The sequence below is a fragment of the Brachypodium distachyon genome, chromosome 4 (genome assembly GCF_000005505.3).
Source record: "Brachypodium distachyon strain Bd21 chromosome 4, Brachypodium_distachyon_v3.0, whole genome shotgun sequence".
NCBI classification, from domain to species: Eukaryota; Viridiplantae; Streptophyta; class Magnoliopsida; order Poales; family Poaceae; genus Brachypodium; species Brachypodium distachyon.
Genome location: NC_016134.3, coordinates 41,453,722 through 41,480,877, shown reverse-complemented (window position 1 = coordinate 41,480,877; position 27,156 = coordinate 41,453,722). Strand labels below are relative to the sequence as shown.

General features: G+C 43.2%; 4 protein-coding genes across 6 annotated transcripts; all 4 read right to left on the bottom strand.

Moving 5' to 3' along the window:
• Window positions 1-430: 430 nt before the first annotated feature.
• LOC100829045 (nodulin homeobox) lies at window positions 431-11,807 on the bottom strand. 3 transcript variants are annotated; one of them, XM_024463091.1, is made up of 18 exons: window positions 11,277-11,807; window positions 7,231-7,263; window positions 6,953-7,078; window positions 6,735-6,890; window positions 6,305-6,388; window positions 6,085-6,210; window positions 5,046-5,261; window positions 4,510-4,641; window positions 4,180-4,275; window positions 3,909-4,070; window positions 3,481-3,778; window positions 3,278-3,394; window positions 3,112-3,184; window positions 2,885-2,945; window positions 2,019-2,132; window positions 1,528-1,944; window positions 1,408-1,442; window positions 431-1,248 (listed from the first exon to the last, which is right to left on the bottom strand). In XM_024463091.1, the coding sequence occupies exons 1-18, from the start codon at window positions 11,277-11,279 to the stop codon at window positions 690-692; spliced, it is 2,808 nt and encodes a 935-aa protein (XP_024318859.1). In that variant the 5' UTR covers window positions 11,280-11,807; the 3' UTR covers window positions 431-689. The 3 variants fall into 3 exon arrangements, with proteins under 3 accessions (XP_024318859.1, XP_024318860.1, XP_003578513.2); XM_024463092.1 differs by lacking the exon at window positions 2,019-2,132; XM_003578465.4 differs by lacking the exon at window positions 7,231-7,263.
• A 3,952-nt stretch (window positions 11,808-15,759) lies between these two features.
• LOC100828741 (transcription initiation factor IIB) lies at window positions 15,760-19,219 on the bottom strand. Its single transcript, XM_003578464.4, has 7 exons — window positions 18,641-19,219; window positions 17,680-17,704; window positions 17,070-17,199; window positions 16,844-16,974; window positions 16,679-16,767; window positions 16,184-16,260; window positions 15,760-16,094 (listed from the first exon to the last, which is right to left on the bottom strand). The coding sequence occupies exons 1-7, from the start codon at window positions 18,991-18,993 to the stop codon at window positions 15,961-15,963; spliced, it is 939 nt and encodes a 312-aa protein (XP_003578512.1). The 5' UTR covers window positions 18,994-19,219; the 3' UTR covers window positions 15,760-15,960.
• An 812-nt stretch (window positions 19,220-20,031) lies between these two features.
• LOC100828437 (putative ER lumen protein-retaining receptor C28H8.4) lies at window positions 20,032-24,487 on the bottom strand. The gene is made up of 6 exons (XM_003578463.4): window positions 24,119-24,487; window positions 22,384-22,583; window positions 21,429-21,569; window positions 21,274-21,354; window positions 20,472-20,596; window positions 20,032-20,395 (listed from the first exon to the last, which is right to left on the bottom strand). The coding sequence occupies exons 1-6, from the start codon at window positions 24,339-24,341 to the stop codon at window positions 20,347-20,349; spliced, it is 819 nt and encodes a 272-aa protein (XP_003578511.1). The 5' UTR covers window positions 24,342-24,487; the 3' UTR covers window positions 20,032-20,346.
• Window positions 24,488-25,371: 884 nt separating this feature from the next.
• Window positions 25,372-26,859, bottom strand: LOC100840044. The gene is made up of 2 exons (XM_003576725.2): window positions 26,501-26,859; window positions 25,372-26,311 (listed from the first exon to the last, which is right to left on the bottom strand). The coding sequence occupies exons 1-2, from the start codon at window positions 26,811-26,813 to the stop codon at window positions 25,590-25,592; spliced, it is 1,035 nt and encodes a 344-aa protein (XP_003576773.2). The 5' UTR covers window positions 26,814-26,859; the 3' UTR covers window positions 25,372-25,589.
• Window positions 26,860-27,156: the final 297 nt, after the last annotated feature.

The window sequence follows — 27,156 nt, the reverse complement described above, 5'->3', positions numbered from 1 at the left end:
ATTGACGCTTGCATCTATCACCTTTAGCTGCAGGGTATTTCTCAAATACTGTGTTTTTTTTAATACGAACTCACCTTTTTTTTCATTTTCACTCACCAATAAACCCTAAATTTTACTCGCAATCTGAACTAACGCAGACATTGCGTTACTGTGATCATATACAAGCATTGTGGATGTATAGCTCCCTATGAAAGTGATCACTTGCCCGGCCAAGCTAAGTGAAAAATAAAACAGAAGGCCTGGGGATTTTGTAAGTGAACCCAGTTCAATACTCGCCATGAAAGTGATCACTTGCTCACCAAAGAACAAGATAAAGATAAGACCTGGGAGTTTCGAAACTGGACCCAACTCAATGGAATTCTCGTGTTTGCAATTAACAGTATGCGCCAGCTAACAGACAGACACGTATGTTTGTAATTGCAACACTGTAAGATTGAAGTTATTGCGATGAACAATGAACATATATATAGAACTGATAACCTGAGGGGGTGTAGTTCCTCCTGAACATGCACAACATTGGGTGAATTGATACAACAGTCAACAGACGATATTCAAGGGTTTTGCCAAATGCTACTCGAGTATCTACTTGAGCAGCTCATTTGCCATAGATTGGAAATTCTCTCTACTCTCTACTTTCTCGATGCCAACATGGGAGGATGGCTTACTACAAGCTGCAAAAAGAATGGAACTTACGGCACCACTGGAGCAAGCCTGATAACATCCCATGCCACCCTCATCACGCCACCATGCCTTGATTCCGCCTCTTGGAACGTTCTTCCAGATGCCTCGGAGGGATGAGGGAGCTCCCTCCATTTCTCAATCTTAAGATCGGTAATATTGATAATACAGATGTGACTCTCTGTTAGGCTCTTCCCTTGTGCCATGCCTTCGACTTGGAAAATCTCCCCTCTTCCAATTTCGTTCCCTTGATTGTCGATCAACAAAACCGGACGCCCAAGCTCGAAAGAATATGATTTTGTAAAAGGGCAGCTCATCATGATGTTTTGGTTGGACTCTGCCTGCGTAGTTGTATCATTGGTGCCTTGATTTAGCTGTCCGTTGCCTTTTGATATGCCTAGAGCATTCATCACCCTTGGAGGTGGAAAATAGCTCTCCTCACCAGCACTTTCTGAGGAGTCACCAAAGTGAGAAGTAGCTGGTGTAGATGGCTTATCAGCATTATCACCCTCACATGGTACTCCTCTTTCTTTCGCAACACGAGCAAGCTTAGCTTTTCTGTTGTTTAGCCTGGAATTTAAAGAAAAGGCTATTACAAATAGTTATGGATGCAGGCACAGAAAGCGATAAATAGGCTGTAACAACAAATAAATTTGAAGCAGAAAGTTGGTTATATTTTAAAAGTAATGGTAAATCCCTAGGAAAGGAGTAAAGTAATTTCAACGTTACCAGTTCTTTAGTTGTGATGATGTTATCTCTGAACCCTGAAAAGTATGGCCATATTTCATGAATCAGACAACCATGTACTAGACCGAATAAAATATTACCCAAGTAAAAAGGTGTGTATACCTGCCCACTCAATTTCTCTGCCCATGCCTGAAGTGAAGTTGCATTCTTATGCATCTCAGGCTCATCATTTAGAGCATTCTCAATTTCATTTACTTGCCCATCATTCATAATGGTTCGCTTCTTTCTCTTACGTTGCCTCTCATCATCATCTTGAAGACCACTTTCTGTTGTAGGTTCTGGTGTTTTGAAATGATCTACGCTTCTACAGTGCTGGAGTACTGTACTAGTAGCAGTACTGACCCCCGGATAGCCTGTCTTAGTTGTTCTCGCAACACCAAGATGAATTAGGTTTTGACCAACTGAATTCTGCAGGAGCCCACAATTTATGCTGGCACGCTTTCTTGGAGTCTCATCCCTAGCATTTCCCTCTTGTTTCATGGAGGGTGTTGGTGTAGACTCTTCCATGTTCTGTGCATCCTGTTAGTATCAATTTTGATTGGGATCAAATACAGTACTAACTCGACAGCTAATGCAATCAACAGTATATCTACCTTGAGAGGGTTATTCATATTGGAATTTGGAACAGTAGTTAACCTTCCCGTTAAATGATGTATCACTTTTTGCAAATCTTCCTTGATTTGTAATGATGTCTCACTTTTTGCCACCTACAGCAGCACAGAGTGAGATCATCTATGAAATTGAAATATTGAGTGAACTCAGCCTACTCAGGGGCAGAGACAGCTCCTCCCTCCCTTCCATGGCAAAAAAACAGGGCTAGATCTTCTAACATCAACATTAAATTTAACTTTGCTTTTATTCTACGGCCCCTGTTATATCTCGGATGTAGGTTCTTTGTTTGCTTTGCCCCTTGGTGTAAATTTCCTGGCTCCATCCCTGAGTAAACTGCTTAAAGGCTATGAAGTTGCCACCCAATGAAAGGCTCTAAGTTCTATTTTACACACCCATCAAACTGGCCAGACAAAAAGTGAGGGTTATGCACTTTAAAACTATTATTACAGGATACAAAATTTTGCAAATTATCCCTTCAGGGCCCAGCAGAGAAACACCTTTATCTTTACTTCTTGTAAAGATCTGAGTTGGTGGTCGTCCGTTCACTCAACTGAGACTATTCTCTATATTGATAGGAAATGGATGTAATTGCACCCATCCAATATGGTAGATATACATATCACGAATTCACAATCTTTTGACTACAATTGATGTATATTTTGAAATAATTGTTAATCAACACAAAATTTGGAAACATACGGGCAAAAGCGCATTTAAGCAACTTATGCAAAATAATAATAATAATAATAATAATGATAATTCCATAGCAACGCACGTGTATTTAGCTAGTAAACACAAAGTTTTCGTATGTTTGTGGCTCATAATCAAATGAGTAAAGCAAACAAACCTGCAATGTTCTCAGTCCTGCTAGTGATTCACACCATTTTTGTAACTTGTAAGCAAATTCACTGCAATAGGAAGAAGAAATTTTTGAGAAATATGACCAAAGAATTGTCAGGTGAATGCAACAATGACAACGAAATATCAACAAATAAACCAGGCATGCAAACAAAATATTGGTCTATGCGGGGAAAGAGGAAAAAATATAAGGATCAGCCAAAATGGCATTCCCACCTTAATAATTGCACATCTTCCTCATTTAATAAGTGATTAGGAATTAATGATTTAGCATAACGGGACAAAGATTCTGCAAATTGAGCAACAGAGGAGGTTAGATATGCAATATAATGAATAAACATACTCACAAAAAATTGTAAAAGAAAAGGACATGTGACTGTACCCAAGTTTCTACAAACTGTAGTGGCCTCATCAGATGCTGGATGGTCCAATGATGGCCTAGGACTCTCTGATAACAAGTATTTCTGAAATTTCTGAAGAAAAAGGTCTCTTTCTTGCTCTGTTAACATGATGATGGAACTTGCTTTTAGCAATGTTACACAAAAGTTGAATGGCAGCTCATAGCAAGTGAGAAAAAGGACTGACCTTCACATATGTTTGGAACAAAGACATGCAAATTTGCTATTATTTTCACCACATATGACGTTCTTGTCTGGGCATATGTTATTGTAGACACACTGATAGTGCGCAAAGGGCATGAATAGTTAGCTTTAGCTTCAGTTAACATATCGATATCGGAAGCAGCTACCAGTGCCAACTCAGCTGCACCAAATGGATCATATTCTAGATTAGCATCTTCTTCAATCACTGGCATATTGACAGAGCACCAACTCGAGGAAAACTCATCATGAGGAGTAGCCAAAATTTGGGTCAGAAAGGGAATCTGCAAAAGAGATGAACAGAAAGAAGTTGAAGTACAATATTATCTCTACATCAGAAAAACACTTCTCTCGGTTTTGCTAAAAGGCTATAGACCTATCAAGGTAGTAGAAGCAGTTAAGTGTAAAGCTTACAGTATTAGTTATGAAGGACGATCTGAAGTTTGAATCGTCAGAGAATACATCAACAAGACGTAACGCACTGATAAGCACAGAACCCATGGGGAAACTCTTATCATGAGAACCAGCCGCAGGTTTTTCCTTTCTTCCAAATGCAGTTTTCAGCAAATCAAGAACCTGCAGTAATGATAGTAATAAATTTGTCAGCAATTGAATGACATTTCCAGATGCTGCAGAAAAAGAGCAATCTTATTCAGCATCTGTAGTCAGCCCTAGGAGAACTAACCTCGAGTGCCAAGGTTTGCCCTAGTTGCATGCTCTTCGGTAAAGTGGCAACTTCATCAAGGTAAGAAATACTTTCAGCTTCGCAAAGTTGTAGCACCTAGAGAATGTATATAACAAGCATTTCATTAGTAATTCAATGTTGTGTATGCAGTAAATAGTAACGGTATACTACTACCTCCGTGCGAAATTGTCTAGACTCTAGATACGTACACCTTTCATTGTGTAGATTTGATCATTTTGAGAGAAAAAAATGCGACACTTATTTTGGGACGGAGGAAGTACTTGATTTAAACAAAGTAAAATCATGCGTCGAGACTAGTGAGCAACTTACAATAGAAAGGACTTTTGCCTTCAGTCTGGAAATGGAAGAAACAATATGAGTTGATCCCTGCAGACATTCTGGAACACCTAACTTCAATATAGTCAGAGAGAGTGACAGTATACCTCCTTTTCTACAGAGCTCCTGCATTGAGTTTGTAATTTCTTAAGTTTTATCCTCGGGGCATACCATGTAAGGATAGACAGCAACTAACTGCAAATTGACCATATAAACATATTTTTTAATATAAAAACACAAAACACAAGAGATGTATGCATCACCAAAATGAAGTATCGTTCCTCCCACTAGGTTCATCTAAACCCTACTCTACCTTGTGGAAATTTTATTCAAGGGGTACTAAGATGCAAGCATTGAACTGAGACTGGAGAACAGGTAATGAGTTTGTGTGATACCATTCTATTATTACACAAATAAGGATATCTTGATAAATCATAAAGCAGGAAAACAAGGAGGTCTCATTCAGCAGTTTTTCCTTCAACAGTAGAACTAGCATACAAAGAAATAAGATATCTAAAGATATATAAGACCTTGTTTTTAAAAATACGATCTCGAAACAACTTCTGCTGGCACAGCAACAAAAGAAATTGTAATGATGCTTCGCACTGTTGGCAGATGAAGTGGGTAAGTTGTGAGTCAAAAGGACCAACAGGAAAGGCATCGGTGCCCAATGTTGATAGCCTGAGACTCAATAACTTCATATCTTCATGCAGACTCTCAAATGCCACATCCATAAATATATCAACCTGACCATGAAACATTGAATATTAACAGAGATGGATATTGAATACAAAGTGACTAACAAGTAGCACATCCATGTATTACTGACATAAGATTGATTTTAAAGGATGTGATACTGAGCAAGGGAGTACACAAAAAAGGACCTAGGAGACGCACAAGTGTCCAAGTGACATACATAAACACGAAACATGATTCAAATAATTACTATCTCAACACATAGAAACATACAGTGGACAATAGTCAACAAAACTTTATGTCTTTATCACCCACTAGGATTTACATGAAGCAGTAGAATAACTGAAGAAAGTAATATGCTAACATGATATCATAACATCATGCCACTGATACAAGCTTTAAGATAATAGCTCAACCAAAGATTTTAACACATTTTAAAGATACCGCGAATTTTCACTCAGAATAATCTGGCAGCTACACTTGTTACTGATCTGATTGAACAGCAAAACAAGTTAACAACAGAGTTAACAGAAATGAATTTTGATTGGAACCTTAAGGATAAAGCCTACTCCCTCCGATCCATAAAAAGTGTTTGCCCATTTCAAATGGGCGACACTTTTTATGGATCGGAAGGAGTATTTCTCAATATGTTACAAAACGGCAATGAAATTATTAAAGAAAAGCTGGTAGTGAGGACTGGGGATGAAAACTGATAAAAGCTGGAAGTTCAGAAACCAAAAGCAATACAAAAGAGGGGCTAGATCCACAATAAAATCTGAAAAAATCTTGAGGTTACTTCTATTCTTTTAGTTCACAGCTTCTTCGGAATCGAGTCATGGGATTAAATATTCACTAAATTACCAGATGTGTTACCTTTGAATGTGCAAGAAGAATATGAACAAGTTCATGGCACTGAGATGAAAAGTAACTTGTCAACAGATGAAGACTTGCTGCTACAAGTGATGAATGTATAAAGGGAGAAGCACCAAGATGATTTTCCTAATTTAAAATAATAGATGTTACTAGAAATTAGTACAAAATTATAATAATATAAGAATGCCACTTTCAATAAGTAATCTGGTGGTTGCCAAACCTTCTTCTGGTGGGCCAGAATAGTTAGCACAAATAATATTAGGTCCATGACTTGTTCAGATAATTTCACATCATCCAGAAGAAGCTGTAAGAAAGTAAACAAGCCTTGGGCTCAATGCTCATCATATACTCAATTAGCATATTTAACAACACAGTAAAACAGAAATCCATGAGCAAGTTGAGCTTTATTGGACAAAAGACACAAAGACAATAGTGCAAGCATCGCAAAACGAGCTGCATAAATAACTCAAATTAGTGCATGCATCAGAGAACACAAATAAGACGTAGTTATTTTACTTTATGATGTGATACATTAGCTAAATTTGACAAGAAAGAAAAAGAGAGCTCAAAGAATATCGTGATTCAAACAAACAGGATAAGATGTCATATGAGATGAAATGGACAAGTTTGTGTGAAATTACAGAAGTTACCTGCTCCAGCCTAGTGTAACGAGTTGCTAGCTCAGATAAACTATGCAAAAAGCGGATGCCACGAAGTACATATGTTAAATCTGAATCTCTTCCAAGCTCCAAACATACAGCAAGAAGATGAAGAGGAAGCGACGATACAAGTTTTTCCATGTCCACCTACATAGAACCTGTGTTAGGGAAAAAGAGAATGAAATATATGTAACGCTGTGACTAAGTACCTGCTTTGGACCTCCATCTTCTGCCTTGTACTGCAAAACAAAGCTCTCTGACTCCTTCAGCATCTCACTAAGTTCCCTAGAAGGTAGCCCACTAAGCTCTTCAATAGCAGAAACCATGTCTATCATCTGCACCCGATAAACAAAGTAGATTTTTTTTATGTTGAGACTAGATGCATAACAATTTACAGTGAATATCCACGCTATTCAGTTTTGCCGATAATTAGAGAAAAACTTCCAACACTTCATCGAGACAGTGGCCAAGTAACATCAGGGCTTACAAGTGAACTCGTTTGGCAGTTCAGGAGAATTACCTGAAGTAAACATTGATATTTGGAATTATTCTAATGAGGTGATACATAGACGAAATATATGCAGCATTATAAAAAGTGTTTGTTCTAGTGAAGCGCTGAAGGCCAGGCTGCCCAGCTCAATAACATCTTTAACTCGGTGCAACAAATCTTGAACCACTCAGTTTATATATCATATCTAGAAAATGTGGATGTTATAACTACCCAAACAAATTTGACAAGCCTGGGCACAGGCTTATATTGCGTTAATACAGATATGTCGTAGAAATTGTGGAGAAGCAAAAGCATGAACCTTATTTTTCTTTGCATCAAACATTATATCACAAACGATCACATCTTACAAAATTTCGCAAGTCAACTGAGTCAATGATTCACCAATGACAAGGAACAGTGCGCAACTGACTAGATGCCCCCACACAGGAAATTCATATAGACTACCATTCACATTCAGCTCAGCTCCTAACAAAATTCATCTACCTTCCCTGCAGACTTGTGTGTGAAATTTTCTGGTTGTTTCTGTGTGCTATTCATAAACTAAAAAGCACCAATATGGCCGCCCCAACACGGCAACACGGGTGTCCCCAAGTATCCCTTGTTTTTTTATTAAAAAATTAAAATAATTCGGGATACAGCTTGGATATGCAGGGACACGACGTGATCTGGCGGATAGGGATGGCAACAAAAAAAACCTAACTTGCAGGATCGGGAATCATTCGCCACCAGCTGTGACCCTAACCTAACCTGACCTACCTCTCAAGTGCTCCTGAGACGTTGTGTCTGCGCCGCTGTCCCCCATGCCTCAGGTCCCAACGCCGCTGGATGCTGCGTGCTGCCTCAAATCTTCTCCACCCGTTGCTGTCCACCCTCCGGCCTCCAGAGTCCAACTCTGGGATCCGGCAGCAGGTAAGCTACGAGCTCTTCCGGTCTTCCCTCTTCTCTACCCCTCCGAATCCCTCCACCTCTGTTTTTTCTTCTGTGCTACTGTGTTGCAAGCCCCTGTGCGTGTGCTGATGGCAAATGCTGCTGTTTTAGGAAGCATGGCGTCTGTGGGAAGGGGCACTGGCACTGGCATGACCAGCAGCCAATCCTCTGTTGGTGGGAGTGAATGCACTGAGAATGAACAATCATGTAGGATTATTGTTATTGAAGCATTGATGCATGTATTGGAGGCACAGGCAGTAGGCACGTAACAAATGGGGCAGTATCTTCTCTTACTAATTACCTTTTTTTGATTATTTATATATTTGCCGTATCCCCGTATGGCTGTATTTTGGAAAATGCCGTATCCCGTGTCCCCATATGTGTGTCGCCATGTCCATGCCGCTGTGTCGGTGCAATGTAGTTCATAAACCAAACACATATACTAATGCTACAACCCAGTAAGAGCAACTCCAAGAGATGCCTGAAACAGCTCAACATAGCTTTATTTGAGGAATATGCCCAAAAATCAGGCTCCAACAGGTTCGACATCACAAACCCCATTTCCAACCGTGCCCCAAATTGCCTTTGGGCTTCCCATCCTTGCTAGCAAGATCGGGATTCCCCATCGGAGCATTCCCTCCCACCAACACCTCTTCCCTTCCCCGTCTCCCTCCTCTGCAGCTTGCTTCTCGTCACCGCTAAGACCAGTTGCTTGATCTGGAGAGGTCGGCCAGCCATGCTCTCATCCCCGCGGAAATGCAGGACAGGTGGGCGTGGACTCGCAAGCGGAGGTGACAGCTGAGGTTGGTGTAGGCTCTGGATCGGGAGTGAGGTTGCAGAGAAATTGGGAGAAGATGCTCTCGGCGGCGGAAATGCGGGACAGGTGGGCGTGGACTCACAGGCGGAGGTGACAGCTGAGGTTGGTGTAGGCTCTGGATCGGGAGTGAGAGGTTGCAGAGAAATTGGGAGAAGATGCTCTTGGCGGCGGTTGCACCATGTGAAACTGTGTTTGGGAGGGCTCCACTCCAATTCACCAACTAAATGTGTTTGGCTACCAAGCTAGCTCCAGATTCAAATCAGATGAAGATTGGTGTTTAAAGTCCAAAGTCCAAAGTCCAAACTACCCTTTTTCTTCTATTGATCTGACTAGTAAGCATGCACGTGCAACACACGATATCATAATATCCTCCGTCCAATACCCTATGAAGTATAAAAAAACTGACAACTCCCCTCCCTCGCCCCCACCCTCACATCTCGTGTGAAACCTCCTTCTCCTTTGGAGTTTCACAATGCTCGGCCCTCAAGTTACCTAACTCTTGCGCCACCTCCCTCCGCTCTCCGTCCCCCCCTTCCATGGTCCCTCGGGTGACGGTGGCATGCCTATGGTATAATTTTCTTTTTAGGAACACAATACAAACGTAGAAGCATACACTCACCCCTATGAACGCACGCACGCACGCACACCCTATCCCTATGAGCACCTTCGAGAGACTGAGCTACTGAAAGAACAATGCCGGTTAAACCCTGGAATAAATCCAGGTAAATGCAACACCCATGCCAAGCTAGGACTTGAACCGGGTGGGCTGGTTCCACCACAAGGAACCAAACCTTCACGGTTATGGTATAATTTTGTAGGCTAATATTTACATATATCCACGTATCTCACCATATTTACATAGTTCTGTTGCTAAGATGGACCATAGGTGAGCTAGCGCAAGTGGACGCAACTTGCCTGCTCATACTCCGATCCATGCTCCCGTCCTCATCAACAGTTTAGATTTTATTAATAGTAAGAAACAAAAATACTATACAGTTTGTTTTGCTGTGCCCTCTTTTTCCTCCCTGGAAAGAGTACAGGCTGAATTTGCTTGGAATAAGATGGTCAAAGTAAAACAATTATCTATTTAATAACAGGACCAAAAATCTCAAGGCCAAGCATTTTTTCTCTCTCAAATCGCTACTGAAGCTCTTAATAACATTTCTCACTATGGTTACCATTGATGCCCTAGACTTCACTGTATTTGTCTCTCCCAACTTTCCGAACAACTTCGTAGTCATCCTTCTCACTGTTTAGGAAAAATAAAATAAAGGCCTAATCACTACAATCCGGTGCACTATGAAACTAAAAGCTACAAGAGAAAGCATGTCAGAAACTGAAAATCCCTGCATGCAGCAACATCAAACTTCTTTCCAATTCTTCCCACCATGAACAGTAACTTTAGACGCAAAAAGAAAGCGGCTTTGGAAAAAAGACACTTCAAAGCTATGCTATTTCAATGAAAGCTTATATGTTAACAAAAAAAAAAGAGCTGCAGGTCAGGTGTTTTCAATGCAAAAGAAGGACATCCATTTGGGAGCACCCTTTTTCTCCTCCAAACTATAAATGAAACCTGTGTTTGGATTGGATAGCTCTCCCTCAGTGGTAGGAAAAAAATAGAGCAACAAAAAAAAAATCATCATATGTATCGCAGATATCATTTTCACTCTTTGAAATAAGCGTTACTCAAAATGGCTCCATTCCTTCCAGCATCTCAATTGGAACCGGAGTTGAGGAGGTCCAATTAATGACTTTGGATATTAGAGTTTGGAGAAGCGGATAAAATACCTCAGCAACAAGAATTCATTTGCTTCATGTGTCTCTTATCTAATTGCAACCATAACACAGCATTACCGATTGATCAATTTTCATCTCCAAAAGACAAACAATCATGCAATCCAATCCACATCCACACAGAGGCAAAACATAAATCATATCAGGCCATCAATAATTTCAAGTTGCTCCTAGATGCGGCGTCATCAACAATTTCAACATACATATGAATCCAACCTGATGCAATGATCTTCTCATCAAATATTTCCTTCTATTTTCAAATATTTCCTTCTATTTGTCTCTAATCTAAGTGCAACCATAACACAGCATTACCGATTGATCAATTCTCATCTCTGAATAACAAAAAATCATGCAATTCAATCCACATCCACAGAAACAAAACAAAAATCATAGAGCAGCCGGAATGAATGTCCGACTGGGGACACACAGGTGATCGTCCATGCAATCCAATCGACAAAAAGAAAGAACAGGGAGCAGCTATTACCATGAAAGTGAGCGAGTCGGTGATGACAGATCGGCTTCGGCAGTGGATGTTTCGGCAGCGACGGAGGCTCTCGCGAGAGGGGCGGTGCGGCGATGGCGGCGGAGATGCGTGGCGCGCGAGAGCAACGGGGCGTGGCAGCGGCGGCGGCGGCGCCGGAGATGGGTGGCAGCAGCGGCGCGGTAGGGAATCACGCACGGTAGGGCGGCAGAGGGCGCGGTGGCGACGGCGAGTATTGCTGCAGGGGGTGGCGGTGACGTCGAATTCTGCTGGGGTAGAAGGGTGGCGGCCGGGGCGATCACTCCTCAAGTAGAGAGAGTGGCGGCGCGGCGACCTCTGCTGGAGTACGAGCGGCGGCCTCTTGGCTAGTGCAGGGGGGCGGCGGCTCCTTGGGGTTGCGGGAGAGGGTAAGGTTGGCTTGAGGAGGGATCCGCCGACGAGGTTCAGCCTCGACGGTGCCGGTGGCAGCGGGCCGCCAGCTAGGGTTGAGGCGAGGTGGGACGGGTGTCAGTTTTTTCCCGACTCCACTTGAACTACCCTCTACTTTTCCACTCCAACAAAAATATTGATTTTTTTTACACCAGGGTCATTTTATTGATTTTCAATCACGACTACAAGTACACATCTTTCCAAAAGGAGATACAATGCCATCACGTGGATTTTCTAGCTATGTCGTTGAAGGAAGACCATTTGAGCAAACTCTCGAGTGATATCAAGAAAATCAGCAACCATGCAATTACAGCCTTCATAAATTGCCGCTCCAATTGTGACCAATTTCCCTCCATGATTCGTGACGTGGACCACCTCTTGATTATGAGAGTTGACGATCACACGGTTGCAATCTATCGTCTAAGTGAGGAGAAGGCCAACCCACATTTTAAAACTTCATCAACATGTGCATCAAGACGTGCTTCAAGCTTCTGACATGTCGTCGCAACAAAATCGCTCTTAAAATCCCGCAACACTGTATCAATTGTACTTCTGAGCTCGTCTTCATCAAAGGCTGCATCTATATTTAGTTTTGGAAGGACTCTGCGTGGTTTCATCCAACCCTTTCACTTTGGTTTGGCTCTCGGACAGTGCAATTATTAGCAATCAGTACCTTGCTCAGCATGACCAACCTTCTTGGGGGAGGCACGGGTTCCCTCATTAACAGCCTACTAGCGTCTCTCCCACCAAAAGTATTAGGCCGTGGTAGCGAAATATTGATGCACTTGTGATCAGGCAGATCATCTAGGACGACGACATTCAGCGACGACATGAGAAACTCTAGGATAGCCGGCCCTCTGCGGTCAATATCATATGCATGTTTGATCATCTGGCCGAACTCCAATTCACACTAGACTTCCCGCGCACATGGACATGAACAGTAGATGCTTGATATCCTTCATACCTTATTGGCACAACCGCGCAAGGGGCATTGTGTATTCAATTTCACATGTCGGTTCGCCAAGATTCATCAACGAGGAACGGGATCTTTTCCGGAGCTCAAAGCTTCCAAACACATTCCCAAATCGGATGCAAAATCCCTAACCGTCCTGCCGTTTGAGCTTGCGCCCATACCGGTGCTCCCATTCAGCGTGATAGGCTGACTGGACCTAGAAGATTCCTAACTTGGTCAAGTTCCATGCAAGAAAATCAAACAATTCATGTAGCAGAAGGGGGATTCCCAAGATACGCCCAGCGTGTCAACCTCAAAAATGTTGTCGGACCAGCTCTTCATCCCATATATTTGTTGACGGGTCAATAAGACCAACAACGTTAAACATGACCCGGTGTCCCACGACAAGATATCACACGCCGAGAATAATAATTTAGCAGTCAACAATCATCATAGATGTTGATTTTTTCCCCCAATCTTCAACTCTCCAAATGTGTCCCTTCTTCACTGGTTGCAGAACTACCATGTGCTTTAACAAGTGAAGGAGGTGCCTTTCTTCACGTTGCATTAACCGCATCACAATTTTGGAAGTATTTTGCTTCCAAAATAGTCGCACGCAGCAATTCTGACTCGTCAATAATCCACCAAGCTTGCCTTGCAACAAGTGCAAGGTTAAAACAATGAATATCACTAAATCCCACCCACCCCACCTTGCTTCTTCGGCACACACATCTTACACTAGGCAAAACGGTGCTTCCTTTTATGATTGTCTTCGTCACCCCACCAATATTGAGGTATGGCATCAGTTATTCCTTTGCGAGTTTTTGTTTAGGATTGAATATAGTTTGGGTAAGAGCACCTCTTTGCCCCCTCTCCTGTTGAGAGGGTTAGTTCTTTCCATTCATTGACTCGTTGGCATACCTGGCCAACCAGGTACCGAAAGCTATCGCTACACTCAACCCCAACTATAGCTCGGAGTCCAAGATTTTTTTTGTAGCGCTTCAATCTTGATGTTTAATATGCCATGTATTTTCTCCTCTTCTTCCATGCGGGTATTGGGGTTGGGAAAGATACTATATTTGTCGCGCTAACCAAGGCTGCACAATACTCATTTAAAATCCCCTTTAAATAGGTTGCATCATGTGGATAGTCTACATTAATTAGAGAATCGTCAGCAAAGAGTAAGTTACTTACTCTCGAGGCATACTTTAATGCCCGCCAACTGCGTCTTTCCTCCCCATGCGCTAGTTGTCCCGTGAGCGCTTCAATGCATATAAGGAAGACGTAAGGCGATAACATGTTGCCCTAGTAGATTCTCCTTGTCGGCCTGAAAGCTTATGTGTCCATGGAATTAAAGCGCGCTTGATATTCAACTGATGATTACCAACTAATAACCCACAAGTGCGGAGAATAATTGTGGCATTTGGATTGTAGGAGCAAGTAAGTAAAGCTAAGCATCCTCTCGAGGTGTTAATGTCATAGGTCACAACCGTCTATGCATAGAGGTTGAATATAATTGAAGTTCAAATAGGCGAAGCAATAATAAAAAATGGAAGTAAAAATGCAAAGCTAATATGCAAGTGTTAAAAATGCAGAGTGTAGGCACGAGGTGGAATAACGAAACCTTGCATAGATATAATCAAACATATAATGATGGTAAAATCTAGCTCTAGTTCCATAAAGTATAGTGCGGACTACCATGTGTTCCATAAATCACCGAAGTCGTCAGAAAGGAACTCAGTGATTAAACTTCGATTTGATTCCGGATGTAGTATTGGATCATGAATGATCGATTGCCAGTTTTTTATTACCGAATACCATCAAAAAGGGGTTGAAATAGACCGCCGCAATATTTCTGGCGCCTTGGCGAGACCTGGCGTTGTGTGCCTGATAATGTCAAACATACCACCGGATGAGCTGAAGGTACCCAAAGAGGCCTTGAAAAACACAGACGGAGCAGAGGGACGTGTCTTCCACCGGTAAGGTCAGCAGGCCAGTTGGAGTTTTTGCCCAAATTTAGTCTCCAACGTCGAACCTTTCAAAAACATTAAAAGACGGCGGTTCGGAACGACGATGTTGTTTTATCAGGCGAGAAGAAGACACCTCCATTTTCTATTCCACTTCGTCCTCTGCTCTGCTTATTAATTTGGTTGGATCATCGGTCGTCGTGTCTCCGGTTTCGCTAGCCACCCTGCCTACATCCTACGTCCTTCCGTACGTGCTTTCGTTCGAGATCAATGGATTCAGGTTCTGAAGCCTTTAGGTCTCGCTGCATAGCGTTCTGGTTTTTGGGTTGACGCCCATTTTTATGCTGAATGGTGTTCATATTTTGATATCGAATGATGTTCATGTTTTGTAAAGCTTGTATAATTGTACATGTTAAAAAAAAATAGTTCTCCTATTTTTTGGCGGGGAATATAGTTCTACGAATTGTAGAACAAATTATGAAAATAATATGATCGCCCAGCACAAGTCCATAACACAAGTCCATTGGGAGCAAGTAAATGAGCATCCAGAGCTTCGCCGCCCTCGCCATGGCGCCCTCCCTCCGTCTTTGTCCACGGCAAAGCCCCCGGGGCACACACGCGCTTTGCCGACTTACCCGCGCGGCCGCGCCTCCCGTTGCTCCACCGGCCCGGCCGCCGCCTCGCTCCCCGACGGCTAGCTCCACCCTCGCACCCTCTCTTCGCCTCGTTCGACTTCCGCCTCGACCCGCTCCTGCTCAGCTCGTCGCCCTCCTCCATTGACGCGGGGGTCCTCTTCCTCATTCCAAACACAGCTCGACAACACAGTAAAAGGAAATCCATGAGCAATATACCTGATGCATCGTACTAATTTCTTACGGAAAACATCGTACTAATCAGCACTGCTCTTTAGTTTAAAGTCCGATTGTTGGATAAAATTTTATGCCAGAGAGTAACCGCCGTGACATTTTTTTGAGTCGTCCTTGAAGAACTTGGCAAGAGCGCTCTTCTTGAAACTTCTCCTAGTCTCTTGTATACCGTTATCCTCTACCTTTGCACAGTACGTGCAGCCACTACTCCAGAGTTGGATATTGCAAACGCTCTATGTCGGTGCGTGTACACAGCTTGAAATCTTTGTGTCTGCTTATCAGAAAGGTAAACCGATCTTATAACTTAGCTTCGAGGCAACTTCGTTCCGACAGGTTCATGCACATAAAATTAGGCGGGAGATATACATGGCCCGGTGAAGCACTCGCAACAACATAAACTCCTCTCCAAACAAACCTAATTCCAAAGTTATGGACGAGAAAAGGAAAGGGAGAAAGAAATGGTAAATTGGTTCCTACGGTGTGCAGAGATTCTTCAGGTCTTCCTCCTTGGCGTAGGTGTTTGGGATGAGCCTCGAGGCGTAGGGATACAGATCCTTGTATGAATTCCTGATGGTGCCTTCTGCCACACCAGTGGCCAAGGAAATATCTGCAGAACACCACGCATACTGGTGTTAATATTATTTCATCGAAAGTGGCAGGCAAAGGGAAAGGACGGAATAGGTAGGCGTCTCAGACCTTTAAGTGGTTTCTTGTCCTCTGAGAGCTGGGTTATCATATAAATGACAGCAGCCGCAATTGAAATTGGACTCCTCCTGCACAGCAGATTACAGTGAAGTGTGAACGTAAATTTTCAGGTCCAGCTACTAGAAAATTGACGAGTAAAAGCAGGTTCATATCTAAAGAGTCCAAAACTAGCACCTGAGGTACTTCCATGTTACCCTGAAGTTCCATACACTGCCTCTACCAAATCGGTTACTCATGGTATATGGGGTACAAGTTAGCCAGATTTGCCGTTCAAGTTCATACCAGTTCTTAAATGATTCATTAGATCACCTACGTAAACCATCCTATGCATGAAGCTGAACGGCACTTACTGACTTCAGAGGCCAAAACTACAATGTTGAGGCTAACTAGACCAAAAAAGTTCATTTCAGGGAATCTCATCTGTTATCTATGTGGTAACATGATAGAAAGTCAGCCTTCTGTGGACAAAGTAGGAACATGCCTAACCTTATATCAAGCTCCTCTGAGCGCTGAACTGCCTCCTGAGCTGCTTTAACAGCTGTATTGTTCATCCCAAGAGTTGAACAGAAACGCCTCTGCAGATTTACATTACATGCTTGTAAATTATCAACTTCAGAGCTTGGATCTTTTATATGCTAAGTAACAACAAACCAGGAAATCTCCGGCGTGGATTGTTCCCATCTCCATAGATTGACCCATCTCAACTTCCAATTGCTTCACTATGAATTCTTTTGCTCGACCAATCTCTTTCTTTGTTGCTCCATTGGCAACCGAACATATTTCTGCAAAAATCCGAACACAGCAAACAATGGCATCAGATAATGTAATCTGCTGAGTTTTGTTTACAGAATCATAAATTTGTTAGAACATCATGCACCTTTTACAGTCCTAGGACGATCTTCTTGCCTACAAGCAATATACAGACAAGCAGCTAATATGGCATCTTGATTTCTGCCCCTGATAGACTTGAGATCTTCCACCTTCTTGTAGATTTCATTGGCTCGGTCCTTGAGAATGGTAACACAAAATAACACAATAAGTAAACAATTGCTGCAAACCAGTATTATGTTAGTGTGTATATAAGTCTCTTGAAATAACTGTGCAAGAGGCATTCAGGATAATGTTTTATGCTGATGTTCTCTTACAACAAAAGGACTCATTGCAGTACATGACATTGATCCCTAATGTGTTACCAGATATGCTAGGGCAAAGGTTTGTAAGTGCCAGAGAAACAACCTTATTGATTTTAAACATTCATGCAAATTTCACATACAGAACTGAGATTATATGAACTTCCAATATTTCAAGGACCACGGTGGGTGTGTGATCTGATCACACCAAACTGCATGCACTTAATCGACTAATTAGCACAATCTCATCCTTGCTTGGCTGCTAGTACCCTCATGCAAGCATAGCAGTAGAAAATATTTTGTTCCCAGCTTAATAATATGAGTACTTTAATAATAATGAACCATCAGGTTTCTTACCTTAATAGTAGCCACAAGACCCAACCTGCAGAAGAGATGAAAATGTATTGTCAAATTCCAGATGTTACACACAAAAATGCTCAAACTATTTCAGTAGTAAACCAGCATACTCATCAAATATATTTGCGTTGCTGATAGTAATATACTCCCTCCGATCCTAAATTGTTGTCGAAATGTTACATGTATCTAGACGCTTTTTAGAATAGATACACCCATATTTGGGCAAATTTGAGTCAAGAATTTAGGATCAGAGGGAGTATGATTTTATTCATTTCAGTCAAATATTTCTTGCACTAATTTATAAAGTTAAAAGTTTCCCATTCTAGATACACTAGCCTATCACAATTGCACATGCCTTTTCATGGAAAGGATCATCTTGCAACTGCTAGGCACCTAAGTGATCAATTGCATGCTTCAAGTCTTCAAGATACTAGGCGTTAAAATGGCATCACCAACATTTTGCCAATGCTTATAAGTGCATAACCCAATCATTCGACAGTGCGACAAGCCTATCATATAATTTGTGCCAAACCTACAAGCAAAGAAAATCTAAGATGTTACAGTACCTCACGAGATCCATTTTATTAACCAAAATTCGTGATCTACATGTACTCTCGAATGGAACCTTCCCCTCCAGATCCAAGTGAAAAGCACGCACCACCTAACCACACGATCCACACCATCTGAGATAAAGCACAAGCCCTAAGCCCCCTAACACCCTCTACGGAGCAATTACTCTAGAAACCAACTAAGACCAAACATAAATCCTTCATACGCTCCTCGATTCCTAAATCCAATCACCCCAGACCCAAATCAGGATAGCGGTGTACAGACGGGCGATTGATTAATCCTACCACTACATCTCTCAGACAAATCGAGCCACAGCGCATGCATAATTTCGATCGGATCGAAGAGACGAATTGAGGAACGTTACAGAGGAGGAGGAGGGGTGGAGGAGGACCTGTCGGCCATGTTAGCGATGGTGCGGAAGGCGAGGATGAGGGAGCGGTCGGGGTTGGATCCACGGTTCTGCCAGCGGCCGAGGGAGGAGGAGAGGAACTCGCCGTGCGCGCCGTTGGGCTTGGCGATGACGGTGGAGAGGCCCCCGTCGGTGAGGAGCGGGTTGGAGGGCCCGCCGACACGGACGGGGTCGTTGTCGTTGGACTCGTTGGCGAAGGTCCGCCACTCGGAGGTCTCGTCCACGGAGTGCGCCTCCAGGACGAGGCCGCACTCGGTGCACACCGTGTCCCCCGCCGAGTGGTCGAACGCCACCTCCGTGTGCTTCTTGCAGTCCGGGCAGAACGTGTCGCTCATCTCGACGTCCCTCCCTTTACGCCGCGGCGGCCGGCCCCCCCTCCTCCTCCGTCTCGCGGCCGCCGCCGAGGAGGTCCCCTCTCTCCGTGTGTGCCGTGGCGTGCGTGGGAGAGGGAGGCGGAGGCGATTTGGAAAGGGGAGCACGCGAGATGAGAAGAGGAGAGAAGCGAAACGGAGGGGAGGGGAATGGAGAGGAGGAGTCGGGTTCGATCGGTTTGTCGGGTCGGCGCCTCTGCGGGTTTATATTGGGCCGGGACGGGATGAAACGGGCTCATGCGGTGCTGTGGGCCCGCCGTCAGACCGACCGACTCTGACCGTGCGCGGCTTTGGCTCGGCTCATTTCTCTTCCTTCTCTTGGATCCTTGCAGCAGAACTCGATACAGAAATTTCGCCCGGAACCACGTCGAGATAAAGTTGCCACTCCAAACAAAAAAGATCAGACTCACTGTAAAGTTGTCATTTTCAAAACTGGCGACATATATGGTCATTTCAGCAAATGTGGGCCTTGTACTCAGGTATTGAGCGGCTTTTGGTCAGAACTGGAAACTTTGCAGCGAGTTCACGAGCTTTCATTTCAGATAGAGAAACTGCCTGTCGCTGTATCGAGATTTAACCAAGCGGACATTTTTTTTCCTTTTTCTTTTTGACAGGAAAAAAATGGATTCCATAAACCATCTCCTCCCGCATCATCCAGCATTCCAGCTGCACCGGAACAGGGGACTCCTGCCGCGGCAAAAATGGCAACCTTTAACAGCCGCGTCGCGCTCAGGTGAAAGGGGGAACGAAATGGGTCCGCACGCAGGACCGTCATGGCTTCATTCCGATCGACTTTTCATCAGAAGCCAAATAAGGCCATCGACTTTCCACTGCTGGCTGTTTGGCCAACAAACACCCGAAGATTTGCAGTCCACACGGAACCGGTGTGACACGCAAGGAACAAAGCATGGGGCAACTGCTCGTGCCCAGCCGGTAAAGCAAGGCGCACATTAGTTTACCGGGCCTTTCGCATCGGCTCGACAGTTCCAATGCTGTATGGCCTTTCGTCCGATGCTTCCGAGCATACATTTCATATCACAAGTTTTTCACACAGGTTGATGTCATGAGGGCACTGTCGTAAGTTCATAACTGACATGCTGTTCTAAAAATTGCGATAACCATATGGAAAGCTAAGTACTCAAATTAGGTCAGGGCATACGGAGTTATAAACAGTCAGCATCAACAACCTATGTCTGGTTTAATTTTCTGACTAACAGTTGTAACTGAAACATCGAGTAAAAACAGCTCTGGGCTCGGGCTTGGCGAGAGACGCAGAAGGTGAACCTAGCCAACAAGTTGTGTGTTCCGCTGAAGTTCTCACACCACCCCGGAGGGGAGCCGTAGCACCAGTTGCCCACCAACCAGACTGCAGCACAACAAACGCCTCATCAGGTTATGTTCGGAATTAGATTCTATTATCCGCCTCAGTGATAGGAGTTTACCTCTTCACATAGTAGTAGCAGAAATCTGCAAGGATGAATGTCTGCACGATTTCTGATAGGAGCACCATAGACGGCCACAAACCATAGCCCAGAGCAGTTAACAGACGGCCACGAGTATCCAGAACCTACACAATTCAGTTTGGTTACTTGATGCATGGCATCTCCATACACATGTACTCCGTCTCATATTAAGTGACTCAAATTTGCCCAAATATGGACGTATTTATGCCTTTTTAGTGTCTAGATACATGTAATAGAAAGTCACTTAATATGGGACGGAGGGAGTATTTTCTGATCCTAATTCTTGACTCAAATTTTCTCAAATATGGATGTGTCTATTCTTAAAAAGCGTCTAGATACATGTAATATTTCAACAACAATTTAGGATCGGAGGGAGTAAGTGTCAAGTCCATGATCTGGATGGGGGTTTTTGTTTTCAACTCATGAACACGCGACTTTCACATGCGCATGTATATAGAACTGCTCAATTACATAACCATAGAAATTGCGCTTGCCACAAGTTATATCAAACTTTGCTAGAACAAACCAAGGTAAGCAAGAATCACCACATTACAAGATTGTTAAATAATGATGCCCCCTAAAAGCACACATATTGAGTAACTAACAGAAGATCACTCATCAAAGACAACACAGATGACAGCAACAACAACTGCCTATCATTTGGTTGCAAGTTAAGTTCTGGAGTGCTGGCCATTAATACCAAATGCTAGTCATCTTACAAGATGATCATTAAACATGACCCATATAAAAAGAAACTCGAGGATTTGTATGGAAGACGAACCTGAAGAACCCAGTGCGCACAGCTAAGAAACCTCGCAACCCCCAGTGCAAACACATAGTGAGCTGTGAACGGTTCCACAATCTGCAAAAGGTGGTGGAAAATGTTGGTCAAAAGACTTTGCTTTGTAGTCAAGGGAATTGCATGCTATTGTTTACCTTAGTATTTTGCATCAAACGCAGTTGTGGCAGAACTGAAACAGCTTCCAAGTAAACACAGAACGCCCAGCTGAACCGGTTTGCAATGTTGTGAGATGTTGAAGGATGAATAAGTAGCGCCAACGCGGCACAAGGTACCACCTTCAAGTAACACAAAAAATAACCCAATACAATAAGTTGGCATGCCTTGCAAGTTTACTAAGAGAATTGTGAGCATTATAACTGACTGAACAAGCAAAACAATCCGGTAGCCCATTATAAGTTTCAACGCTTCCACTTAGTGATACATGGTTTGGATAGCATTTATACATATCCATTAATGAGAGAAATTTTAATGGCTTTACAAGGCTTCAACCATTTACCACGACAAGTCATCCAGGGTGGGAGATCAGTAATCATCTTGATATCCATAGTTGTTATCATTGCAATTTCAACTGCTCCCTCCGATCCATAATAAGTGTCGATGGACACTTATTATGGATCAGAGGGATTAGAACAAATTTGTAGATAGATTGGACAATAACATTATCATAGCACGTACCACTAGATGAAGGAGTCAGTATCATGTACCATCATTCTCTCAATTTAGTACAAAACTTAGAAATAAGAAAGGCAGCAAAGACGATAAACAGCCTATCGATATCCAGACAAGCAACAGAAAGGTGTGATCTAGAACAAGTTGCAAACTGTAGTTTTCATGCAAGCAAGCCACATAAAAAAAATAGAAACATGGTTTCCAATCAAGGATAGCACACACAAAAAACAAGTATAGCTATGAACCTGCAGAGAAGAAAATAAAAATTGATCTGAGCATTGGTAAGTTCAGTTTTAGCTCATGTAGTCAAACTGCAACAAAATGTGAACATCACAGCCACCCAGTTTATGCTTGAAAACCTAAACCTAAATTCATATTATTATTTTTTATTGTTAGGGATAGGAGTTCATGTGTTCTTACCACATAGTACAATGCAAAATTGTCCTTGTCCACCATATAAGTTGACCTCAATTTGAACCGAATCATGTAAATAACAAAAAGTGTAGCCACAAGTGTAGCAGTATCCAACACGGTATGAATGTCATACTCCATGACAAAGCTGCAGTATAGTCTAACGGCTAAAAATAATGCAGTTAAATCCTGAGACTTGAGGGATAGTCCTGCAAGATTTAAGAAAGAAGCATTCAGATTCTTAGTAAACCAGAGAGCTCGTGTCCCACATAAAAAACTAGTACGGTAAAACAGTTAAAATACTAGTCCCTCCGGCCGGAATTACTTGTCGTTGATTTAGTACAACTTTGTACTAAATCTGAGACAAGTAATTCTCAAAGACAAGTAATTCCGGCCGGACGTAGTAGCAGGTTTATACTACTATTATCTCACAAACGAAGTACCGTGCTGCATTCTCAGATTTCTGATTAAAGAAAACAACATATTCATGAACATGTTATTTAGTATTTACGGTTGCAAATCGTGTAACAAAGTAGACAAAACATATACATTGAGTGATGAATATTAGAGCAATTTTGGCAGCTTGAATTATAACTATTTGTAAGTTGAGGTCAAATGATAAATAGGACATGCACATTCTAACATTCTGATGATTCCAAACAGGCATACTACGAATCTGCTGAAAGCCAAAAAAAACTTAGACATATATGCCAGTCGAGGATTAAAAATATCATCAATAAATTGTACATCAAACAAAGTTCAGTCAATAGGTCAAGAAATAGGATCCCCATTGTGGCAAAACAACTTAACTTACAGATTTGGGCCCATACGGACACAAATGCACCCATCACATTACCTATCATCCACAGATATAAGTACAAGAAATATGTTTATGCTAATCATTTGTAGACTACTTTATTAATCTTGTCTCCTAAAATTCTAATGATAAGGTTTAAAAGGTTGGATTTTTGAGTACCAACAACAATAAATCAACTCGCCTATCAAGAAATCCACTCTACGCATATGGACTTCCAAACAACTGAAGGAGAAAACTTGCAAAAATAAATCTTTCGTCAGGACAGTTTGCTCCCTAAGTAATGGGAACATAGCAAGTTAACCACTCCACACAAACTTGCTCCAAAACAAACCTATATGATTTCATGCAAGATTAATCTGCACATAGCTTCCATGATACCCAGACACAATTTCAAAACCAGGTCAGGGTAGACACTCCCATCATCTTATTCCAAAGCCTCTGAATGACAGCGCTCTAAAAGTTGGACAAGGTTATATAGGATTGAAAGAGGCATGCTTCTTCAACTTGCTTCCATGCAGCCAAACCAAATCAAAGTTTTCATACCTCTAATCAAATATCCTCGCAATCATGATGGTATCTATCACAACTTTCTAACATGGTACGCTTACATTTAACGAAATCTGTAATTAGTGTCATCTTATACAAAAACAACAGGCTGCCTACGCATCTCTCTAGCTACATAAACAAATCAATTCGTACGAATTTGTCACTAAGTGAGACTTCAGGGAGGGACAATAGATCGAAAAAAAAATCCAATCTGCGGTGGCGGCCGCCTCCTAGATATTCCCGATAACAAACCAGCAATCCTCCAAATGTCAAAACATTCCTAAAAATCCCTAGCTTCGAGCGCCAATCGCACGGATCGAGCGATATCCAAGGATGGATTTGTGGACGGGAACGGGGGCGAAAGGGAGGGGGGAAACAAACCGGCGCAGGTCTTCTCCTTGGTGAGCTTGTAGATGAGTACGGCGATGCCGAGCGCGTGCGCGGCCTCGGCGGCGACGAAGAGGTTGTCGTGGTCGTGGACGATGAACCGGATGAAGACGAGCGCCGCCATGCCCGTGACTACGGCGAGGAAGGCCTTCACCTTGGGCGGCTGCCGCCGCACCCACGACGTCACCACGCCGAGCGGCCGCTTCGTCCCCCTCATCTCGCCTCGTCTCGGTCGCGTCGCCTCACCACCAGCTCCGATCGGAGAAAACGGGATTTTCTCCTTTTTTTCTCTCTCTTTTTTTTTCTCCCCCGCCTTTGCTGCGATAGTGTTCGTCCTCGTGAGTTATTTTGGGGGGCCGAAGGGATAGATCGGGCGCACTTATGGCTGGGTTGGTAATTTTAGCGTTTTGTATTGTAGCATGTGAAAATTAATGAGGGGGCCTGAGCTATTGCGGATTATGGCCATCGGTTTTTAATCTCTTTCCTAAAGTTTTGGTTAAAATCATCTTACCTCTCACGTCCTATTATTTGTTTTTCTCTGTAGTTCACTAGGAGTACTAGTTCCTTAGAAAACGAAGAAAATGACTGCAGTTTTTTGTTCAGGTGCAAAACCTAAGTTGCAAGTTATGCTCCATTCAAAACACATATATCTTGGTTCTGGTGGACTTTTGAGGATTTTGATGTCTTCCTCATTACACCTATTTTTCTTTTATCCGATGGTAGATAGTATAGCTACTATAAATATTCACCACACATATTGGTGTGGATGCTTTTTCATGTGTTCAAGTGGTTTTTAGTATGTGCCTTACAAGAGACGAATATTAGATTACTTCACCAAGCATTTAGTCAGACTGAAGCACAACTTTTACCTCTCCAAACTCAGTGTTATGAATCCACCACGAGTTTGAATAAGGTTGTTAGAGATGTACTATCTAGTTTTATGTTAGTTGTGTATTGGTGTTGATGCTTCGTTCGCGTGTTTATGTGCTCAGTATCGTATGAGATTTAGCTAGCAGGTTTCTCCACGAAGCTTCATACTAGAGCACAACAGAACTTCTGCCTCTCAAACCAACTGTTGTGGTGGATTCGCAATGAGCTTCAAGAGAATTGCCAACGATGCATATAGATTTTTTTTATTAGCAGTATAGTTGCGCGGGTGCGGAAAGGAGGGCGGGGGGCTACACATACGTCTATTTCAACCTTTGGCCGCCTCATACAAGTTCCATATGGATCCCTCACAACTCCCAAGGCCTAGAAACTTACTTCACATTTCAAGGAAATCCTGAACAAGTTATAAATGGACAATCAACCCTTTATTAACGCAAGGATTCATCAAACTTGTTACTTCTCTTACGTTCTTTGCACGCACTCGACCTACATGTTTGTAACATGACTTAATTATTTCATGGTGCCATGGATATGCTCTTTCATATTAGATTATTGTGGTATTCTGATGGCGCTCCATTTACGATGCCGAGGTGATGATTTTATTGGCCTCACCTCCACGGCGGAACTTAGAGACAGCACAGTCTGTCGAGAAGAGTCCCGATGAGAGATATTTCGGTGCACCTCCCATGATGGGCATCTTGGCAGTGACATTCATTTTGTTGATGTAGTCAGGTCGATAGGTCTGGCCGAGCACACCACCTACAGAGTCGGTGAGGGAAAGGAACTTGAAGTGCAGGTCAAGGTGCACGAGGCTGTCCTTGTCGGTCTTGCCGTACTTATGGATCTTAGATTCCTCATCCGTGATTGGCACTGCACTGGCCGAGATTCTGAACACCCCGGCAAGCTCCACATTGATGGAGTTGAAGTTGTCAATGCGTGTCACGGATAGAGTAGGCAGGACCTTGGAAACCCATCTGGCATTGTTGGCGGTGTCGATGTCGATGGGCTCGCCATCGAAGCTGATCTCGATGTGGTCCTCGTCCTCCTCCCACACAACGGCCCCAGTAGCGCCAATGTAGAGGCGGTGTTCACCGAAGCTGAGCCCTAGGGCTTGAATCCACGTGAAGGTGCGCTTATTAGCAGGGTTGTGGTTCCCGATGAAGTGGGCGTTGATATGAAGGTCCGTGTCGGAGACGATGCAGAAGTCCCGGTCCTTCCTGCCGTGGAAGTAAAAGGTGTTCCCGTCGCCACCGGTGAAACTAGGATCACCACACGCTGTTCCGGGCCTTGACAGACACCCTGCGTACACGGATCAGACTCAAAACCAGTCAATCATTTTTTTTCTCGAACATACGAAATATCAAGACCAGTTTATCTATGCTAGTCAATGAACAAACGAGATTACTATTGCTGATTCACTCTCATTACTTATTTCTAATTAAATGGACAAAGAAACTTTTCCGGTTGGGCGAGAAAGAGTGGACGTACTGCAGGTGGTCTCGCAGTAGCTGCAGGAGAAGAACTGGCATGTTTGGGGGCAGGCGTCGGAGCACTGCGTGACGCAGGGGTTTCCGAAGTCGTCGTTGCAGCCGCTGAAGATGCGGTTGGGCTTGCTGCGGTCGACGACGATGGGCCGGCCGTCGGCGTAGGCTTGGACGGGCATGGGAGGCGGGAGCCACAGGGTGGGGGACTGGGGAGGCTCCTGACCCATGACGCCGCCCAGCGCTAGCACCACCGCAACGAAGAAGCATACCACCAGTACCTCCTGAGCTACGCCGCCGGGCCTCGCCATTGCTAGCATATGCACTAGCCCAACGAAGTGATCGATCGAGATTTCTCTGTTTATGTATGCGCGCGTGTGTGTGTCAGCTACAGGTAGTAGCGAGGGATTCTTATACACGTGAGAGAGATGCATGGATGAGGGCTGCGACTTCGTAGATGCTTAATTGGAGACCAAGTGACTTAGTTTCTTTTTGGATCGAAGATCAAGTGACTTAGTTTGGGAAGTGACGTATGGCGAGAGAGAAAGCAACATGCAACTTGCTGGAATTGACCAAGTCAGGGTTGACATGGCTATATACGTCTTACTATATTCATGCCGCGTGCATGCATGGCTCGATGATCCATGCATTAATCAGCCTTGC

Coding starts and splice junctions, on each gene's coding strand:
- LOC100829045 (XM_024463091.1), bottom strand. Junction 2,946..3,111: donor GAAGATGTGCAATTATTAAG/GTGGGAATGCCA, acceptor TTCCTATTGCAG/TGAATTTGCTTACAAGTTAC. Junction 1,443..1,527: donor CAGAGAAATTGAGTGGGCAG/GTATACACACCT, acceptor CATACTTTTCAG/GGTTCAGAGATAACATCATC.
- LOC100828741 (XM_003578464.4), bottom strand. CDS start 18,993: ATGAGCGACACGTTCTGCCCGGACTGCAAGAAGCACACGGAGGTGGCG. Junction 17,200..17,679: donor GTCTTGTGGCTACTATTAAG/GTAAGAAACCTG, acceptor ACCATTCTCAAG/GACCGAGCCAATGAAATCTA. Junction 16,095..16,183: donor GGACAAGAAACCACTTAAAG/GTCTGAGACGCC, acceptor GGTGTTCTGCAG/ATATTTCCTTGGCCACTGGT.
- LOC100828437 (XM_003578463.4), bottom strand. CDS start 24,341: ATGAGGGGGACGAAGCGGCCGCTCGGCGTGGTGACGTCGTGGGTGCGG. Junction 20,597..21,273: donor GTGCGCACTGGGTTCTTCAG/GTTCGTCTTCCA, acceptor TGAATTGTGTAG/GTTCTGGATACTCGTGGCCG. Junction 20,396..20,471: donor TGCTACTACTATGTGAAGAG/GTAAACTCCTAT, acceptor GTTGTGCTGCAG/TCTGGTTGGTGGGCAACTGG.
- LOC100840044 (XM_003576725.2), bottom strand. CDS start 26,813: ATGCTAGCAATGGCGAGGCCCGGCGGCGTAGCTCAGGAGGTACTGGTG. Junction 26,312..26,500: donor CTACTGCGAGACCACCTGCA/GTACGTCCACTC, acceptor CCGTGTACGCAG/GGTGTCTGTCAAGGCCCGGA.